Raw genomic sequence first — 17,382 nt, 5'->3', positions numbered from 1 at the left:
ACATGTGAATTTAGTACATTGTTCTCCAGTGGTTATCACATCATTTGTGTTTTGGTTATCACGCAAACTTTTGCATTCAATGGAAAAGCCTTACACTTGATCAACATAAACTGACACTACATAACCATGAAAGAAGGGGGGCACTTAAGGGCCTGTAAATTATAGATGAACGAAGATAAGGAACATCCATAAATCTTCAATACAAATAATTACAAGCCACAATGACTGTGTGCATTTCAAGTGACGACTGTTTTAGGCAGGATCATTAACCCTTTTAATAGCCGCTGGACAAAGGCTTTCTCCTTACACAATGAGGATTACCAGATGAGGTTAATGCACTGACATTTGAACACATGACAACCACAGCCGAGCCCTGTGGTATGTGAGTATCTTCTCCCTATTGTACGCATATGGTAAACACAGCAAGTGATAACATCAGACTTCTAGAATGAAGAAAACTACTCAAGTAGTTGAGTATAAGTTCAATGTGATGAGAAACTTCTGTAAATCCATGCTAAATCCCTGCCAAGAAAACATGACTTCATCCAGGTGGATCAAAAGATCCCAAACTTTGGAGGACTCTGGTGTGATCTTCAACCCCCCCAACAGGAGGAAACCGCCTCTCTGCCTGTCCCCTATCTGCCTCTGGGGGATAACGGGAGTCTTGACGGGAGAGTAATGGGGCTGTGGCAGGTTGTCCTTGCTTATAAAGGAGGAGGGAGAGGCTGGGCCAGACACACTGTGCCTCAGGATGGCTGCTGCTACACACTCAGGGAGATAACTGGAACAATCCATCGCTGCTGTTCTCTCAACACCAACCTCAACCTCAGGAGCTTGCCACCAGAGGGATACTAGGGTTACAGGTTACTGGACATACTAAGGTGTTGAACTGGGACCTGATTCAGGTAATCAGTTTGGAGATTTCCTATTCTCTTACTTTATTCTGTACCGTTTTTTGTCTGTTACATTTACACAAATAACTTATTTCCTACCATAAGATGAATATTGTTGTAAATCAGAAAAATAATAACAGTTTTGGTTCACATTAATGAGAAGTTGAATGAACACCATGCATATATATCTGTTTGACCATTTCCATGTATTAATTCACTTGTGTTTTCCCACAATGCTCTTTTACTCATCTTTTCTTTACAAGAAGGACAATGGTGTCCCCTTCCGTGACCCTGCTGGTGTTGGTCACAGGCTTAACTAGCGTCTTGGCTCAGGATTACTATGAGGAAAGAAAGTTAAACAAGAAAACAAGGGGAAATCTGCTAGCTGCAAATAATGAGAAAAAACTTGACGGACAAGGTAGGAAAAAGCCCTTCAATCTGTCCTTCTGAGGAAAAGATGTTTCTTGCATCGTAAAACTTTGGGATTTGAGTGTTCTTCAAAGAAAATCACAGTTGGCTTTCACAGGAACTTTGGATATGAATCTTGTGATAGGAAGTCCTATCCCCTCTACGATGTTCCCAAGGTGTAGATGTCCTGGGGCATTGGTTCTTTATGTATATCTGTCTATCTTGATTTACTCTTACATTTCTGGATCTCCCATTTAGATGTTGCATCAAGATAGAAAGTGGAGACAGAGTTATGGCTGTAGAGTTATTAAAGAGCAAAAAAAGTTGTGTTTGCATGTGTGCGAGTGAGTGAGCAACAAAAAGGTTCAACAAAAGGCTTTTCGGAAACCCTTTTCCACAACATCTGCAGATGTCACAACACACAACACAGTAGTGACCTCTTCCCTGGCCTGCCAGTTCTTGTTTGTGTGTGACCCTCCTCTCTGCGTGCAGCCATCCAGGACGAGGACTGCGGCCTGGAGGTCTCCTTCCTGCTCGACAGCTCAGAGAGCGCCAAGGAGAACCACGAGCAGGAGAAGCGCTTCGCCATGGACGTGATGGAGCGCCTGCAGGGCGTGCGTCTGCAGACGGGCCGCGCCGTCAGCTCGCGTGCCGCCCTGCTGCAGTACAGCAGCCACGTCATCATCGAGCAGACCTTCAAGGAGTGGAGGGGCGTGGACAACTTCAAGTCGCGCGTCGCTCCCATCGTCTACATCGGCCACGGCACCTACACCACCTACGCCATCACCAACATGACCAAGATCTACCTGGAGGAGTCCAGCCCCGGCAGCATCAAGGTGGCCGTGCTGCTCACCGACGGCATCTCTCACCCCAGGAACCCTGACCTCTTCTCGGCCGTGGCCGACGCCAAGAACCAGGGGGTCCGCTTCTTCACCGTGGGCATCACCCGGGCAGCCAACGACCCCGGCAACATAGCCCAGCTCCGCCTGGTGGCCAGCACTCCAGAATCCCGCTACCTCCACAACCTACAGGATGTGGACATTCTTGAGAAGGTCCTGGTAGAGATTGTGAGTATGATCCTCTAAGCAGCCTTGTTTCTCTAGGAAAGCCACCCAGTGCAGCGCACACGCTCTCAGGTGGGCGCGTTCTGTGGAGTTTGACTGAATAGGTTGATATGCCCGAAGAAAAGAAGTATGACAAGATAATCATCAGTTCTCACTGACTCCCATGAATTGAGAGATTTAGGTCCAGGTACATCTGTTTGGTGACTGACAGCTGTGTGTTATGAGTGTGTGTCCCACAACATTTTCCATCAGCAGTGGCAGACCGTGTCATATACCTTTTTGTCTCGGTCATGACAAACACAGGCTCTTGTGGGCGCACCACAAATCCCTGGAAGTGGAAATTCACTATTTCTATTGAATAATGTGTGGTTTGTAGTAGTGCTATGGGTATTATGAGGGAATGCCTGCAATCTGAAGAATTTCAACAAGCATTATACTGAAGGAAGCAGCTGAGCATGGACGTCTGACACGGAGTGACACAGGAGGATGAAAAGTGTTATATAAAGAGATTTAGAAACATCACAATCAGCAATATCATGTATAATAATATAATGTATAACTTCATAATACAATGTCTTTATTTTGTTTCCAAATGAATTTCAATGCTTCCATTGAGCCACATCAGTGTTGATGTAGAAATCGTATGCAACACGAAAAGTATTTGTGATCAATCTTATTGTTTGGTCTTTTTACACAGGTCAACTTAGCTGATGAAGGGGTAAGTACAATCCTAATTAAATCATCTTCATTCCACAAATATTTAACCAAGTCCAAAAGCCATGTGTGGGGTTAAATGAAGTATTCTTTTGATTCTGAAAGCTTGTTTTGTCTCCTCCAAGTGTCCCCTGGCTCAAAGCTGTGCGTGTGAGAACGGGGAGAGAGGGCCGACGGGGCCTGCTGTAAGTACTGTAATCAGACTGCTCTATGTGATCCGAGAACACCTTCCTTTCGAAGTGCCACACAGTGGCTTCTCCCTAACAGGTGCTTTTCCTAGAAATCTGGAAAAGAGGTTCGGTTGTTCGCTTGGGATGTGGATCATTGTTGCATTTTTTCTTACAGTTTAGCCGAGCAGAGAGGCTTATCCTCCTCACCAGCAGAGGTTGTGTTTACAGTGAGCTCTTTGTCACTGTTGCTACTCTACAATGTCTGTTCACGCAAGTTATTGCACATTTCCCACCCTGCATAAGATGTCCCCCATGGAAACCAGGGCACATTGTCGAGCCCTGGTCCCAATAAAACAGGACCTTTGACCGGCATAAATAACCGTTCCACCCCCATTGTGAGGGAGCGCTACTCAGGCATGGAGAACGTCAAAAGGCTTTGAATGTGTGTGAGGGAAATTGTTCCTCATCGACAACATATTCTGACTCCCCTACCACCCCATCCCCCCCAATACACACACACATATACACATAATACACACACACACACAAATACACATATACACACATGTACACACACAGAAGGCTGGCTTCTCCTCTGTCTTCAGTCTCAGACTTGGTCCTCAGATGCCAGACAGCTGTGTCTTCATCAGCCAGGTGCTTTCTCCTCAGAGAGATTCCTCACATTCTTACATGCAGACTTAATGGCTCTGTCATAATTGCTCTCATTAGTTTCAAAGTCACAAACTACTAATTTGCTATGGATAGTCATGGTCATGCTGTCCAGGTGCAGTGGCAGTGGGACCTTTCACCTGTGTCAGGCGCTAGCAAGCCCACTGGAGTAACACACACCCAAACACAACCAGGCGTACACACACACACGCACGTACACACACACTCAAACACAACCAGGCATACACACACACACGCACGTACACACACACTCAAACACAACCAGGTGTACACACACACACACGCACACACGCACGCAGGCCTACAGCTATCCCTCCAGTGAGCTGACTCACATTTTCCGGTCCACACTGTTTAACAGATCGCACCCCCTGAGGACAACCCTTTCACTTTTATCACTGCTATTATGGGAAAAAAATACAATCCATAATAACATACTTTTCTTTGGTGTTCTTTACCACTGATTTGCATCTAGTCAGGTTGATCAAACTCTCATGTAATGTGTTGCATCTTGTTCAGAAATGTGTTTAGGAAGAAAAAAAAAAGGTATTTCATGAAAATCTTGTAATATTTGAAGTTCTATGAACGGTGTCATCCTGCAGGGGAAAAAAGGTCGTCCAGGTGATGATGGAGCCCCCGGTCCTAAAGGCTCGAAGGTAGCTCACCTTTCAGCCTTCACCTCTACGCCGGAACATCTGGGTGGGATTCTGAGAAGCCCATGAGAACTGAGCGATTTATGAGCGGGCTTCTCCTCTTTCGTTTCAGGGAGAAGGAGGTCTGGGTGGACTTCCGGGCAGAGAGGGCGCAGAGGTCAGTCATCCGACACGCACAATGCAATTCCTTTTTCTTGGCGTCTTGACGTAGTTGCGGATCGATATTGAATCATTTGTCCTCACTTGCAGGGCAAACCTGGTTATAAAGGAGAGAAGGTAAGGTGCTGTGCGATGACAGGTGACAGGTGACAGGTGACAATGCGTCTGTCTTTGTGACTGTCCTTCCCTCTGAGGTAATGTCCTCTCTCCCGTGTACAGGGGGAGCGGGGCGAGTGTGGCACTCCAGGACTGAAAGGGGACAAGGTACTCTCCTCCCACTCATGAGCTTTTTCAATGTATTAAGATTTATATTGTGTGTGTTGTGTTTAGCATGTAGCTAAATGGTCTTATACAGTAGCTACTTGTGTCTTGTGTTTAGCATGTAGCTAAATGATCTTATACAGTAGCTACTTGTGTCTTGTGTTTAGCATGTAGCTAAATGATCTTATACTTGTGTCTTATGTTTAGCATGTAGCTAAATGGTCTTATACTTGTGTCTTATGTTTAGCATGTAGCTAAATGGTCTTATACTTGTGTCTTATGTTTAGCATGTAGCTAAATGGTCTTATACTTGTGTCTTGTGTTTAGCATGTAGCTAAATGGTCTTATACTTGTGTCTTATGTTTAGCATGTAGCTAAATGGTCTTATACAGTAGCTACTTGTGTCTTGTGTCCCACTAACAGGGTCCTGAGGGGCCACTCGGCGGCAGGGGCGTCAGGGGCCTACAGGTGGGTTAGGGTTAGGGTAGGGTTAACCCTACAGGTGGGCAAATGTTCTAGAATCAGATACTCACTGAGCCTCAACTGTGTGTGTCTGTTTATGAAACACACGCCATTCTTTTGAAGATCCAGATGTGCATCTGTTCCTGTAGCGCAGCAGCCTTGTGCTGCGAGCATCACGTACACAGTGAGAGCTTAATGTGAGTGTTGGTTCCTGCCCAGGGGTTACCAGGACCACCGGGAGACAGCGGACCGGAGGGCTCTCAGGGAAGACAGGTCAGTAGACCAGCCTGGCTCTCCCACACCTCATACTTACCTCACCACCAACATCTGCAGGGACCTTTCATTGGGCTTTTATTATAAGTTTTAAAAGACGTGCTCTGCCTCTACCACCTATTCTGCTACCTGGCAAGGGAAGGGCGTGTCCGTCTGGTAATAGGCACCTGTGGGAAACATGGGCCCAGTGCCAATTTGTTCCCCTTCATTCGTTTACTAACCCTGGGATTAAATGCCAGCGTTCATGGCCCTTTCCCAGGTCCTCCTAATGTCAGGGATTGTGTTACTAAACATACATCAGGAACTGCCTACAGCATTGTCAGCTACCTGAACAATCCCAGCCGGGGGATTGTCATAGCGGTTAATAACAGCCTTGAAATGTCAGACGCTTTCTCCCTCCGTGTGAGAACATGCAGGTGTACTTTTCGGAGATAAGGAACGAAAGTGATGGTGGGCTCCTGAAACAGAAGGAATGTTGGGTGAAATCATAAGAAAGGAAGGAAAAGGGAGTTTCTGAATAAAGAGAGAGCTGGTAGCTCATGTTCTGCTGCTGCTGCTGCAGTAGGTCTACTATCAAATCAGATTCAGTCATTTTTAGAGCCGTTTTTACAAGCATTGTCAGTGAAGGATTCACACATGCCCATAGAGGTGCACATCATTCAACCGAAATGGACTTGATGCTCAGTAGTCCTGTGAACATACCTTTGGGTAGGAATGTGATGTATTGAGCACATTGTGTGGGTCAAGTGGGGATATTTGGTTAGTGTGAAAGTTTGGAATGAAAACAGTTTGGCCTTCAGGTAGCTTTGCAAAAACATGTTGGGTAATTAAATAGCCCCTCTTTCTGAAACTAATTTCTATCTAAATGAGTTTCCTCCTGAGTAAATGACAGGATTACTGTACCCTCTGCTGTGAAGCATAGCCTGCAGCCACATAACTCTGCTCTCAATTGTTTTGTAGAGTATAGTGTTTTTTGCACAAGCTTGAAGACATTCCCAGTACACAATGTCTGGCTTTAAGATTTGCCTTGACTTGTTAGAGACCAACTATTTAGCCCACCAATCTATCTACAACAGTCCATACAATGGCTAAATGATTTACAGCATATATGTCTGAATAATTACATACCTTCTGATTTTTGGTTGTTAATAAGAGGGCCTCTCTTTGTTAGGTTTAGAGGCTACACTTTACTTTCAGTTGATGTTGGCTGATGTTGACATTTATGAGGCCACCATCATTTTACTCAATCTTTTATTCGAACAGATCAAAGATGGAATCTTAAAGAGTGATGTCATTTAAACATGTTTGCTTCTCGAAACAATCTGGTACGCTGGTGTGACCTGAAGCCAAGTTTTAATCAGATCTCTGACCACCCGTCCATCAGCTCTGTAGTTCTGTAGTCCTGTAGTTCAGTAGTCCTGTAGTTCAGTAGTTCAGTAGTTCTGTAGTTCAGTAGCTCTGTTCACTTAGGAATGCTTGGCTGGACCTGATGTTAGTTTCCTCCAGGATCACAATGACTCTTATGGAGAGACTTGTTGCTCTTGTTGGTTGGTTGTAACAGATTTAAATGATTGTACTAGCTGTGAAATATGTTTTACTGTTGATTGTTTTTCTACAGGTATACTTGCACTTTTTGAGTTTCATGTTGTTTAATTGTAACGTGTTTAACTACATGCTCTTATGGTTCTTCCCTTTGGCACTTATTTGGTTTTCACAATGTATGCTTCATGTTTTGGCTGCTCGCAATGTTCAGGGCTATCTTATTGGTATGACCAGTGACCTATGCTCTTTTGTAAAGCTCTCTCTTGGAAGTCGCTTTGGATGAATGCTAAATGAATAAACGTAATGTAATGTAAATGTTTGCACGAGGCCTCAGAGCATGCGGCTGGTGCTGTGCGGATGCTGCCTTGACTCAGTGTTAATCATCTTGTGGTTCTGATGACAGGGTGAGCGTGGGCCAGCCGGCCCGCCGGGAGTTCAAGGAGAAACGGGTACTGGACTTCCTGGTCATAAGGTAAAGGACCACATTTACTGGTCATAAGGTAAAGGACCATATTTACTGGTCATAAGGTAAAGGACCACATTTACTGGTCAGAAGGTAAAGGACCACATTTACTGGTCATAAGGTAAAGGACCACATTTACTGGTCATAAGGTAAAGGACCATATTTACTGGTCATAAGGTAAAGGACCACATTTACTGGTCATAAGGTAAAGGACCACATTTACTGGTCATAAGGTAAAGGACCATATTTACTGGTCATAAGGTAAAGGAAATCATTTACTGGTCATAAGGTAAAGGACCATATTTACTGGTCATAAGGTAAAGGACCACATTTACTGGTCATAAGGTAAATTAACACATTTACTTGAAACTTTTTTTGAATTTGAAACAAAACAAATGTTATGGGTTGTAAGTGCATTACTGCTGTTGTCAGTGAAACTGAACGTGCTCCTGTCTGACTGTGTTTGTCTCCTGCAGGGGGATGTGGGGTTCCCCGGCAGACATGGGCCCCCGGGACCCCCTGGTATGGGGGAGCCAGGCCTGCCAGTGAGTGAACCAAACACACACGACACTGCAGCATGTTACCCTGCACAGCACCTAACACACACATGACACTGCAGCATGTTACCCTGCACAGCACCTAACACACACATGACACTGCAGCATGTTACCCTGCACAACACCTAACACACATGACACTGCAGCATGTTACCCTGCACAGCACCTAACACACACATGACACTGACACACATGACAGACCGCACAGAGAGGGAACACGAGCCAGGACGGAGGCTGCACAGGGAGAGCGGTCTGAGCTCAGTGAAATGCTAACACGGTCTGGTGTCACTTACAGGGGCCTCAAGGGCCACAGGGTGTTCAAGGAGAGAAAGGACCGCTGGGCGAGGGATTCCCTGGGCCAAAGGTAGGATTACAATGTTATTATACTACTAAAGAACCATTATAGTAGAGCTACATGGTCTGTTTACAAAACATTCCCCATTCATGATCGACCTACGTTCAGTGCATTGGACTATTTACGCTCGCTCTTTTTTCTAGAATCAGGTCAAATATTTAAAGCTAAATATGCAAACTAACATGTCAGTCCGTCAGCCCTGAGCATAGTACCTGAGAGCTCAGCAACGGCCCTGAGACTGTCAGGTTTCAATCTACTTGAGCTTTACGAGAACATGAGCTGTTCTCTCGATCTGAACATGGTTGATATTGAAAGCAGACATTGCTGGCTGGCCTGACATTGCTGACACATGAAAGAGACTTTGTGGAGTCTCTAGATATTAGGAGAGAAAGCCGTGAATTGGGCTGATTTAGAAGTTGGTCACTGTTGGACACATGGTCTGCAGCTGTCCATACCAAAGCTGCTGCTCCAACACATCTACCCACAGCTCAAGTGCTCACTTGAGTGTCACCATTCATTCAGATGTGCGTGCGTTGGGTCTGTTAAAACAACCCTGTTTCTCCATGTTGCAACTTGTGAAGAGACTTCAAATATTTGTATTTTGGTCTATGCAAGCATGACACAGAGGTAAACGGCTGGGATTTACAGTGGATTTGAGCATGATGTGAAAAACCAATGCTCCATGCACACTGTTAAAATACACAGTCGATGACAGATGGTTCTTTGGGAAACCTGCAGTTATGTAATTATCATTACAAGTAGAGACATGAGCATTATCATAAAAGTAAATTGAGTAAACTAGAACAATTTACAAATATTTTCTTCATGCTTTGTTTCATCCTCTCTATTTCTGTCTAATTCAAGTCAGAACCTGTAAGGAAATCTCATAATGAAACACAGTTGTATAATATTTAGGTTGCTGTGGTTGTTTCCTATAAAATTCTGATGCAATTACATCTAGGAAAAAGCAGGTGCTGGAAAAAGAGCGTAGCTTCTAAAATATCCCGAAGGGGCTGAACATCTGTCAGAACACAGGCCGACGCACTGCCTCCTGGGAAGTCCCCCTGCCGCCCCACAAAGGGTCAACGCACTTCTATAGCAGGGGTCATCCCCCACAATTAATATGTTCCTGTCTGTGTCTGCATGTCATCATTGTTGCTGAGGCTGTGAACATGCCTAAATTCACCAGAAACCCCATTTTTGAGAGGCTGTGTAAACAGATTCAAAATTGACTGTCAGTTGTGTAAAAGACTGTGATTCCCCGCACACATTTCAGATTGCCTCCAATCAGTGTCTTCAAACAGGTGCTAACTGACTCTCTCCTGGCCACTCTCTCCACTCTGCTGGCGGAGAACAATGAGGGGTTTGGGCTGTGTGTGTGAACCAATGGGAGGGTCTGTGATGTAGCCATGTGACCTGTCTTTGTCCCCCAGGGGGACCGGGGGCTGGACGGGCCGAGGGGACCGAGAGGACAGACGGGTGCAGGAATTAAAGGAGAGAAGGTGGGCTGTAAATACGTCACATGGTGAATGCCGTCCATACAAGCTCCCCATGTTGGCCCGACAAAGGAGATAATGAAGTTCATAAAGAAGCTTGAAAGTCCTTTTAGGTCGCAATTCTTTACAGGCGCCTCCTTGGAGCGTTGGTGAGGAGGAGAGGGGCCACTAGGAGGGTACTAAAGCTTTGGTTACTGTGGGAAACTTTTGAGGTGGCAGGTTGTTTTCATTATGTCTACCTGTTGGACGTGTAGACAAATACAAGTATTGATTTCCTGCCATATGGCAGCTCGACCTCATGACCGAGTAGACAGTGATATTTGCGGTCGGGTGATGTCGGACAGATCTGACTGTGTCTGTGTTGACCCTCCAGGCTGAGATCTGACTGTGTCTGTGTTGACCCTCCAGGCTGAGATCTGACTGTGTCTGTGTTGACCCTCCAGGCTGAGATCTGACTGTGTCTGTGTTGACCCTCCAGGCTGAGATCTGACTGTGTCTGTGTTGACCCTCCAGGGGGAGTTTGGCCTCCCTGGGTTTCCAGGACCGACGGGGCTCACAGGAGCCGGTATCCAGGGAGAGAAGGTGACGTGGTGACGTGGTGACCTCATCCCAACAAGAATCTCACAGACACAAACACTCTCTATACAGGGAGCTCTCCCTCCCTCTCTCTGTCTGACTTGTGCCTGTGATGTGTTCCTCAGGGAGTGGAGGGGCCCAGGGGGCCCCCAGGAGTCAGAGGCCCCCAGGGGGAGGGTTTCGCTGGGCCCAAGGTTGGTTCCACGCTCAGCACATTCACCAGTCCTCCAGTGACTTTACTGTAGTTTTATTTCCAATGCTTTATTAAAATGTGAGACATCATCCTCAGACATGGACATGTTTGTGGTATTAGTTATGGGATTAAGCAGTTTTTTTTTTCTAGGGGGATCAAGGATTACCAGGAGAACTTGGGTCTCCAGGTGAAAGAGGCCTTGGAGAACCGGGGGCCAAGGTAAGATTGAGCTGCTTCACCAGCAGTCTTCACCGGGCCTCCTGCCCTTGTCTGTGGACTCCTGGATGAGTACATGTGCTTCTGTTTCAGGGTGAGCCTGGGTCCTCTGGTCTGTCCGGCCTGCCAGGTCTTCCAGGCGAGGATGGGGCCCCAGGACAGAAGGTATTGTATCCCCGTCATTAGGCATGTTTTGATCCACCGTAAGCCACTTAATGCTCTACCAGCACCCCCTCTTTACTCCTTATTCTCTGTCTCTCTCTCTCTCTCTCTCTCTCTCTCAGGGTGAGCTTGGTTTCCCTGGCCTGAGAGGTAGTGAGGGAGCCGCAGGGGTGGGCACCCAAGGAGAGAAGGTATGTGTCCCCCTCAGCCCCTCAGCCCCTCCACCTCTGTCACAAACAGACACAGCTTGGGCACTGTCCCAGCCCCTCCACCTCTGTCACAAACAGACACAGCTTGGGCACTGAAAGCAGTCGATGTAAAACGTACCGCTTTGCTACCGCACACAGGGAGACCAGGGTCAGAGGGGTATCCGTGGGTTACATGGACCCCCTGGCGTCAACGGACCTTCGGGGCCAAAGGTGAGAGTAACATGTTTGATCTCCAGTGAATGAATATTCCCCCATTGTTTATGTACGTGTCCATAACACACACATCACAGAAGCAGCTCCTCACTGTGCCACGATGGATTACACTGTTATCTTAACATCTCAGGTCAACCAGCAAGTTGAAGACAGTTGAAACAGAGGCTCGCATTCCTCTGCAGGCGGGATGTTGGAAGTTTCAGCATGTGTTTGGATAAAGGGGGTGTTTTAAAGGGAGCGTGGCAGGGAAAGGCTTGCTAACTCTTGTTAACCTCCAGGGAGAGCCTGGCACACAGGGCCGCCTGGGCATGCCGGGACTACCAGGACGCGCACTGGCAGGCGCCAAGGTAACACATATACATCTGTCATCGCCTTGTCTTTCACCGCAGGTCCTGATAGGAAGGCCTGCTAGTCAGTAGATAGGAACTCTGTCTCATTGAGATGCAGTGTGAGATCCAGCCTCATGAATGTCGTTGTGGTTTCCTCGTCTTGTTTGTCTCAGGGAGACCTGGGTCCGCCAGGGCCTTCCGGGCCCGTTGGGGAAACAGGCTACGGACTTCCTGGTCCAAAGGTAAGTGCTCAAACATCACACAGAAGCCGAGCCGTCACTTTGGATGAAAGCGTCTGCTAAATGAATACATTACCTTCCATAAGAACCGTATAGACAGAAAGCATGTACTAAGTGTCCATATGGTACATAAGATATGTCTTCTGTTTTCACCAGGGGGATCGTGGTAACCCAGGATCTCCAGGGCCATTTGGGCCTAAAGGAGAAGGGTACCCTGGTCCTGTGGTGAGTGGTCCAATGAGCCCACCCCACGAACCAATCATGCATCATCCATTCATTCCCAATGCCTCCCACTCACAGTAACCCATCACATCTCTGCCATCTACTGTTGCATCACATCTCTTATTATGTTGTTGACTGGTTTGGTTTGCTGTTGCCAGGGCCCCCCAGGCCTGCCTGGGCTGACAGGGGAGCCGGGACCTGAGGGGGTCGGTATTCCAGGGCCAAAGGGAGACGTTGGGTTCAGAGGGTTGCCAGGTTTGCCCGGCCCAACAGGAGAGGGCGTGCAAGGGCCTCCGGTAAGAACAAGATGCAGTGTTTGATATTCATGACTCATCTGCACCCCATGGAACAAGTATCAACAGCTCTTAACCCTGAGCTATGTTGACATCTCTGACATAGGACAGATATTAGACAGAGATTGGCAGAGATGGACCGTAATTAGTGGATCAAAGGTCATAGAGGGGCGTAATTAGTGACATGCATATCAAGTTGATCTGTGACAGGCATTTAAGATTCCATCTTCCCCAGACAGAGTCTGTGGCCTGTCGAGCCTGTCTCGTCCTATGGTGTCTGTTGCCTTCTGATAACTCGAGCATCCTTGGTTTCCAGGGTAACGTTGGAAGGCCAGGACCCTCGGGCCCTGCTGGACCCCCAGGAGAAGGTCTGCAAGGGCCCAAGGTGTGCACGACACAGACCAATCCATGAATAACAGTCTGAACGTAGTCAGAATTGTATCTTAACTGACTCAGATTACATAGAGAAAATGCATTTTGAAAGTGACTGAGGTGGACAATTAGACTACACGATTGTGGGGGGAGAGCTGGAGTCATGTTCATCCTATGTACAACACATGATGACGCGTGGGGGGTTTGTGTTGCAGGGTGACCAGGGGTCCCAAGGTGTGAATGGGCCGAGGGGGCCAGCTGGAGAGGGGCTCCCAGGCGCCAAGGTAAGACAAGGGGGGGCACCATGGTGACCAACCAATCTTTGATCTTCCGCTGTGCTTTCTATTTGTACATCGCTTTGGACAAAAGAATACAGAACAAGAATTGAAAATGTAGATGAGTGACCTGTAACCTTTCTGACAGCCAGTGTTCTCCACTTCCCTGTAGGGCGACCGGGGCGTGCAGGGTGAGAGGGGTTTGAAGGGAATCAAGGGTGACCTGGGAGACCATGGGGTTCCTGGGGAGTCTGTGAGTGGATGACACACACCTGTATCGTCGTTTTGAAGGGCTGTTCTGTCAGGTTTGACCAGTTATTGCATGGAACAATAACATGGATCCTTTCTGACTATTCAGGGCCGACCGGGAGTAAAGGGGGAAGCGGGTCTAACCGTAAGTTAAGAAACGTAAACACCCGAATAAATATTTGATGTGAATGAGTCGAAATATCAAAAAATAATCAAAATCTCCTACTTCAATTTTTTCAGAGAGAAGATATTATTAAACTTATCAAGGAGATCTGTGGTATGACCAAACCTAACCTAACAATATTAAGAATAACAGTCTAAAACATAATGTTAGAATGACTAAGCAGTTCTGCTCTGTTTACAGGATGTGGAATCAAATGCAAGGAGAGGCCAATGGAGCTGGTGTTTGTCATTGACAGCTCAGAGAGCGTCGGTCCAGAAAACTTTGAAATCATCAAGGACTTTGTCACGGCGCTGGTGGACCGCACCACGGTGGGCCGCAACGCCACCAGGATAGGCCTGGTCCTCTACAGCCTGGACGTCCACCTGGAGTTCAACCTGGCCCGCTACATGACCAAACAAGACGTGAAGCAGGCCATCCGGAAGATGCCGTACATGGGCGAGGGCACCTACACAGGGACGGCCATCAGGAAGGCCACCCAGGAGGCCTTCTTCAGCGCCAGGACGGGGGTCAGCAAGGTGGCCATCGTCATCACCGACGGACAGACGGACAAGCGGGAGTCCGTGAAGCTGGAGATGGCTGTGAGGGAGGCGCACGCCGCCAACATCGAGATGTACGCTCTGGGCATCGTCAACAGCTCTGACATCACCCAGGCCGAGTTCCTGAGGGAGCTGAACCTCATCGCCTCGGATCCTGACAGTGAACACATGTTCCTCATCGATGACTTCAACACCCTCCCAGGTGATGGCCACAACACCTATACGTCACCATGCTTCACAGCTGTGGGTAGAGGCAAATGCAGAGACACTGAATTTGAACCTAAACACATTAGAAGAACGTCACCCACAGTTGCTCAATTCAAGAGTTTGCATTCAGGTTTGAAAATATTCTGTAATGTAATTAAGTTTTATTGTAAAATCTCTTTTTTTTTCTTCTTTAGCCTTGGAGTCAAAACTTGTGAGCCAATTCTGTGAGGATGAAAATGGTGCCCTTGTGTACAACCGCATCACCAACGGAAACGGTTACGGAAATGGAAACCATGGACACACAGGGGACAGCCACGCTAGCAGCCATGGCAACGGCCATTACAACGGCTTTGGGAATAACGGCTATGGAATCAGTGGACATGGCAACAATGGCTACGGCAACAGCGGCTATGACAACTACCAGGAGGAGGTCCAGAGACGCACCAACACCCAGAGCCACGTTCGTGGGCGAGGAGATAACTTCGCCCTGCCTATCAACGCTGGCCCACTCCCAGCCAAGGTCGGTGCTATGCTGATAATGTGCACGTCTAGCATCAGGAAAACACATCTAACCTCTTCCCCTGTCTCGTCAGAGCCTGCATCATGATGACATACATGGAATATCATTCTATACATTCTTGATTTTGGTGTAGAATGTGGTAAAGGTACAATAGGTAGGATTATTTCAGTAATGAATGAAAGGTTTTTTCCCGTATAAACATGTTGCGTAAGATTATGAGAGATTAGCAACACAGCTCAGTTCTGTGGAATGCAAATGTAACATTTCTGGAGCGTGCAGCTACTTTCCAAACAATTATCTTCCAGCAATCCTGCTTCAGACCATCGCCTTCAGCAACGCAAGCCTTTCTCCTTAGCTTATTTTGTGAAACCACTGTCAATCACAGTCGTGTTGGAGGAAAACGTGGGAGTTCAGACAAGAATTGGGGGCGTTGTTTCATTAAATGGGTGTGTGTATGTGTATGTCTGTGTGTGTGTGTGTCTGTGTGAGTGTGTGTGTGTGTATGTATATATATATATCTGTGTATGTGTATGTCTGTGTGTGTGCACGTATATCTGTGTGTGTATGTCTGTGTGTGTGAGTGTGAGTGTGTGTGTGTATGTATATATATATATCTGTGTGTGTGCATGTGCGTGTGTGTGTGTGTGCATGCCATTGTTCCTGTCCAGGTTGAGGAGGGCGAAGAGGACGGTGAAGATCTCGACTTGAGGACCCATGTGACCCATGTGAGAGGAAGTGGCCCTGTTGCCGTGGTGAACAAGACGGTCGTCAGCCTGCCTGTCAGGGAAAGCTCCACCTCCACGGGGGGACTCTCTACATCCTCCTCCTCATCCTCCTCATCCTCCTCAGGCTCCTCATCCTCCTTAGGCTCCTCCTCAGGGTCGCCCTTAGGGTCGCCCTCAGTGTCGCCCTCAGGGTCGGTCCACAGTCATTTGCGTCCTGTTGTCATTCCCGTCCAGCCCAAAGGTTAGTACTCCCCACCAAAACCTAATCACCATGACACACATAACAACAACCCAAAGATCAACCCTGTTGGGACTTTTACTTTGAAAGCTTTGTCTCTCCTTCTCTGTTGCCTCTGTCAGTGTTGGCTCCTCTGGATCCCCGCTGCAAACTGAGTTTGGACCAAGGCCCGTGTAGAGATTACATCATCCAGTGGTACTATGACAAGCAGGCCAATGCCTGTGCACAGTTCTGGTTTGGAGGCTGTGACGGTAATGCTAACCGCTACGAGACAGAGGAGGAGTGCAAGAGGACGTGTGTTCTGTCGAGAACAGGTGAGTCCCATTTCTGTGTACCCTCAGAGAAATCTCGGTTCCGTGAACGTCTTGTTAGGTTCAATGATCTTCTTTATCTCCACAGCTGGCTAAAGACTGAAGAAACAACAACAAATTCTCTCATCTGAGGAATCTTTCCAGCCAAACGTGGACAGGCCTCTTTGAACAGAGTTCATCTTCTGGTGGTCTCCTGTGTTGTTTAATGGTTTGATGCTTTATAACTGCTCATGAAATATCGCTCTGGGAAAAACATTCTGTATGCAATTTGCAGAAATATCACGGTGCTGTAGAAAACTGAAGTAAATGCAAATTGATCATATATTTTCTATTAATGTGACTACCCTGCTTTCAGTGATCGAACTCTTACCTCAACATTATGCACATTTAAAATAGAGTTATTATTTTAAAGTAAAAAATGTGTTTGGCTAAGATAGAAAGCTATTACCATACTTTTTTACCCTTTTGTTACAGTAATACATATTCTTACACCTCTGAGCCAAACAAGAACATGCTGACAGACAAATGTTTTCCCTCAAAGATAGCAAACATTTTAATATTTGTGTCGTTTGTAAATCTGTATTAGTTAAGTAATAATCTGATTCAGTATCTGTTTCTGCTTCTTCTAGCTAAATGCAAGGATTGATTTGGCCCATTTTAGGGAACAACTGGGTTTTTTTTGGGGGGGGGGGGGGGTTGCACAAAATCATCTGAGCAAGATACAATAATATCAATCTTTAAACTGTATATGCAGAGTTTACATTTTCATTTGTAAAGTGTTGTAAAAGGTTGATTGGAAATGCTGATACTTTGTGAAAACACTACAAACCTGAGTCTGATATTAATCACTCCTCTTGATATTACCTCTCAATTATTTTTTGGAAGTGAATGTTTTTTATGTGTTTTTAATAATAAAAACGGAGAAAACAGTTTGTCCCTTGGGCTTGCCGTCTGTT

The 17,382-nt window shown here is 46.7% G+C and overlaps 1 protein-coding gene across 1 annotated transcript; it reads left to right on the top strand.

Annotated features, from left to right (window-relative positions):
• Positions 1–1,163: 1,163 nt before the first annotated feature.
• On the top strand, positions 1,164–17,254 carry col28a2a (collagen, type XXVIII, alpha 2a). The gene is made up of 34 exons (XM_084689887.1): positions 1,164–1,311; positions 1,794–2,368; positions 3,063–3,083; positions 3,205–3,264; positions 4,539–4,592; positions 4,702–4,746; positions 4,839–4,865; positions 4,968–5,012; positions 5,433–5,477; positions 5,691–5,744; positions 7,690–7,758; positions 8,226–8,294; positions 8,602–8,670; positions 10,095–10,163; positions 10,671–10,739; positions 10,859–10,927; positions 11,077–11,145; positions 11,236–11,307; positions 11,427–11,495; positions 11,652–11,723; positions 12,005–12,073; positions 12,229–12,297; positions 12,451–12,519; positions 12,675–12,812; positions 13,126–13,194; positions 13,397–13,465; positions 13,629–13,709; positions 13,815–13,850; positions 13,946–13,982; positions 14,070–14,627; positions 14,827–15,152; positions 15,821–16,118; positions 16,238–16,429; positions 16,515–17,254. Exons 1-34 carry the CDS (start codon positions 1,164–1,166, stop codon positions 16,520–16,522), a joined length of 3,789 nt encoding a protein of 1,262 aa, XP_084546013.1. The 3' UTR covers positions 16,523–17,254.
• Positions 17,255–17,382: the final 128 nt, after the last annotated feature.

The sequence above is a fragment of the Hypomesus nipponensis genome, chromosome 23 (assembly GCF_054491055.1).
Source record: "Hypomesus nipponensis isolate SF chromosome 23, ASM5449105v1, whole genome shotgun sequence".
In the NCBI taxonomy this organism is placed as follows: Eukaryota; Metazoa; Chordata; class Actinopteri; order Osmeriformes; family Osmeridae; genus Hypomesus; species Hypomesus nipponensis.
This window is presented reverse-complemented; position numbering and strand designations above follow the sequence as displayed.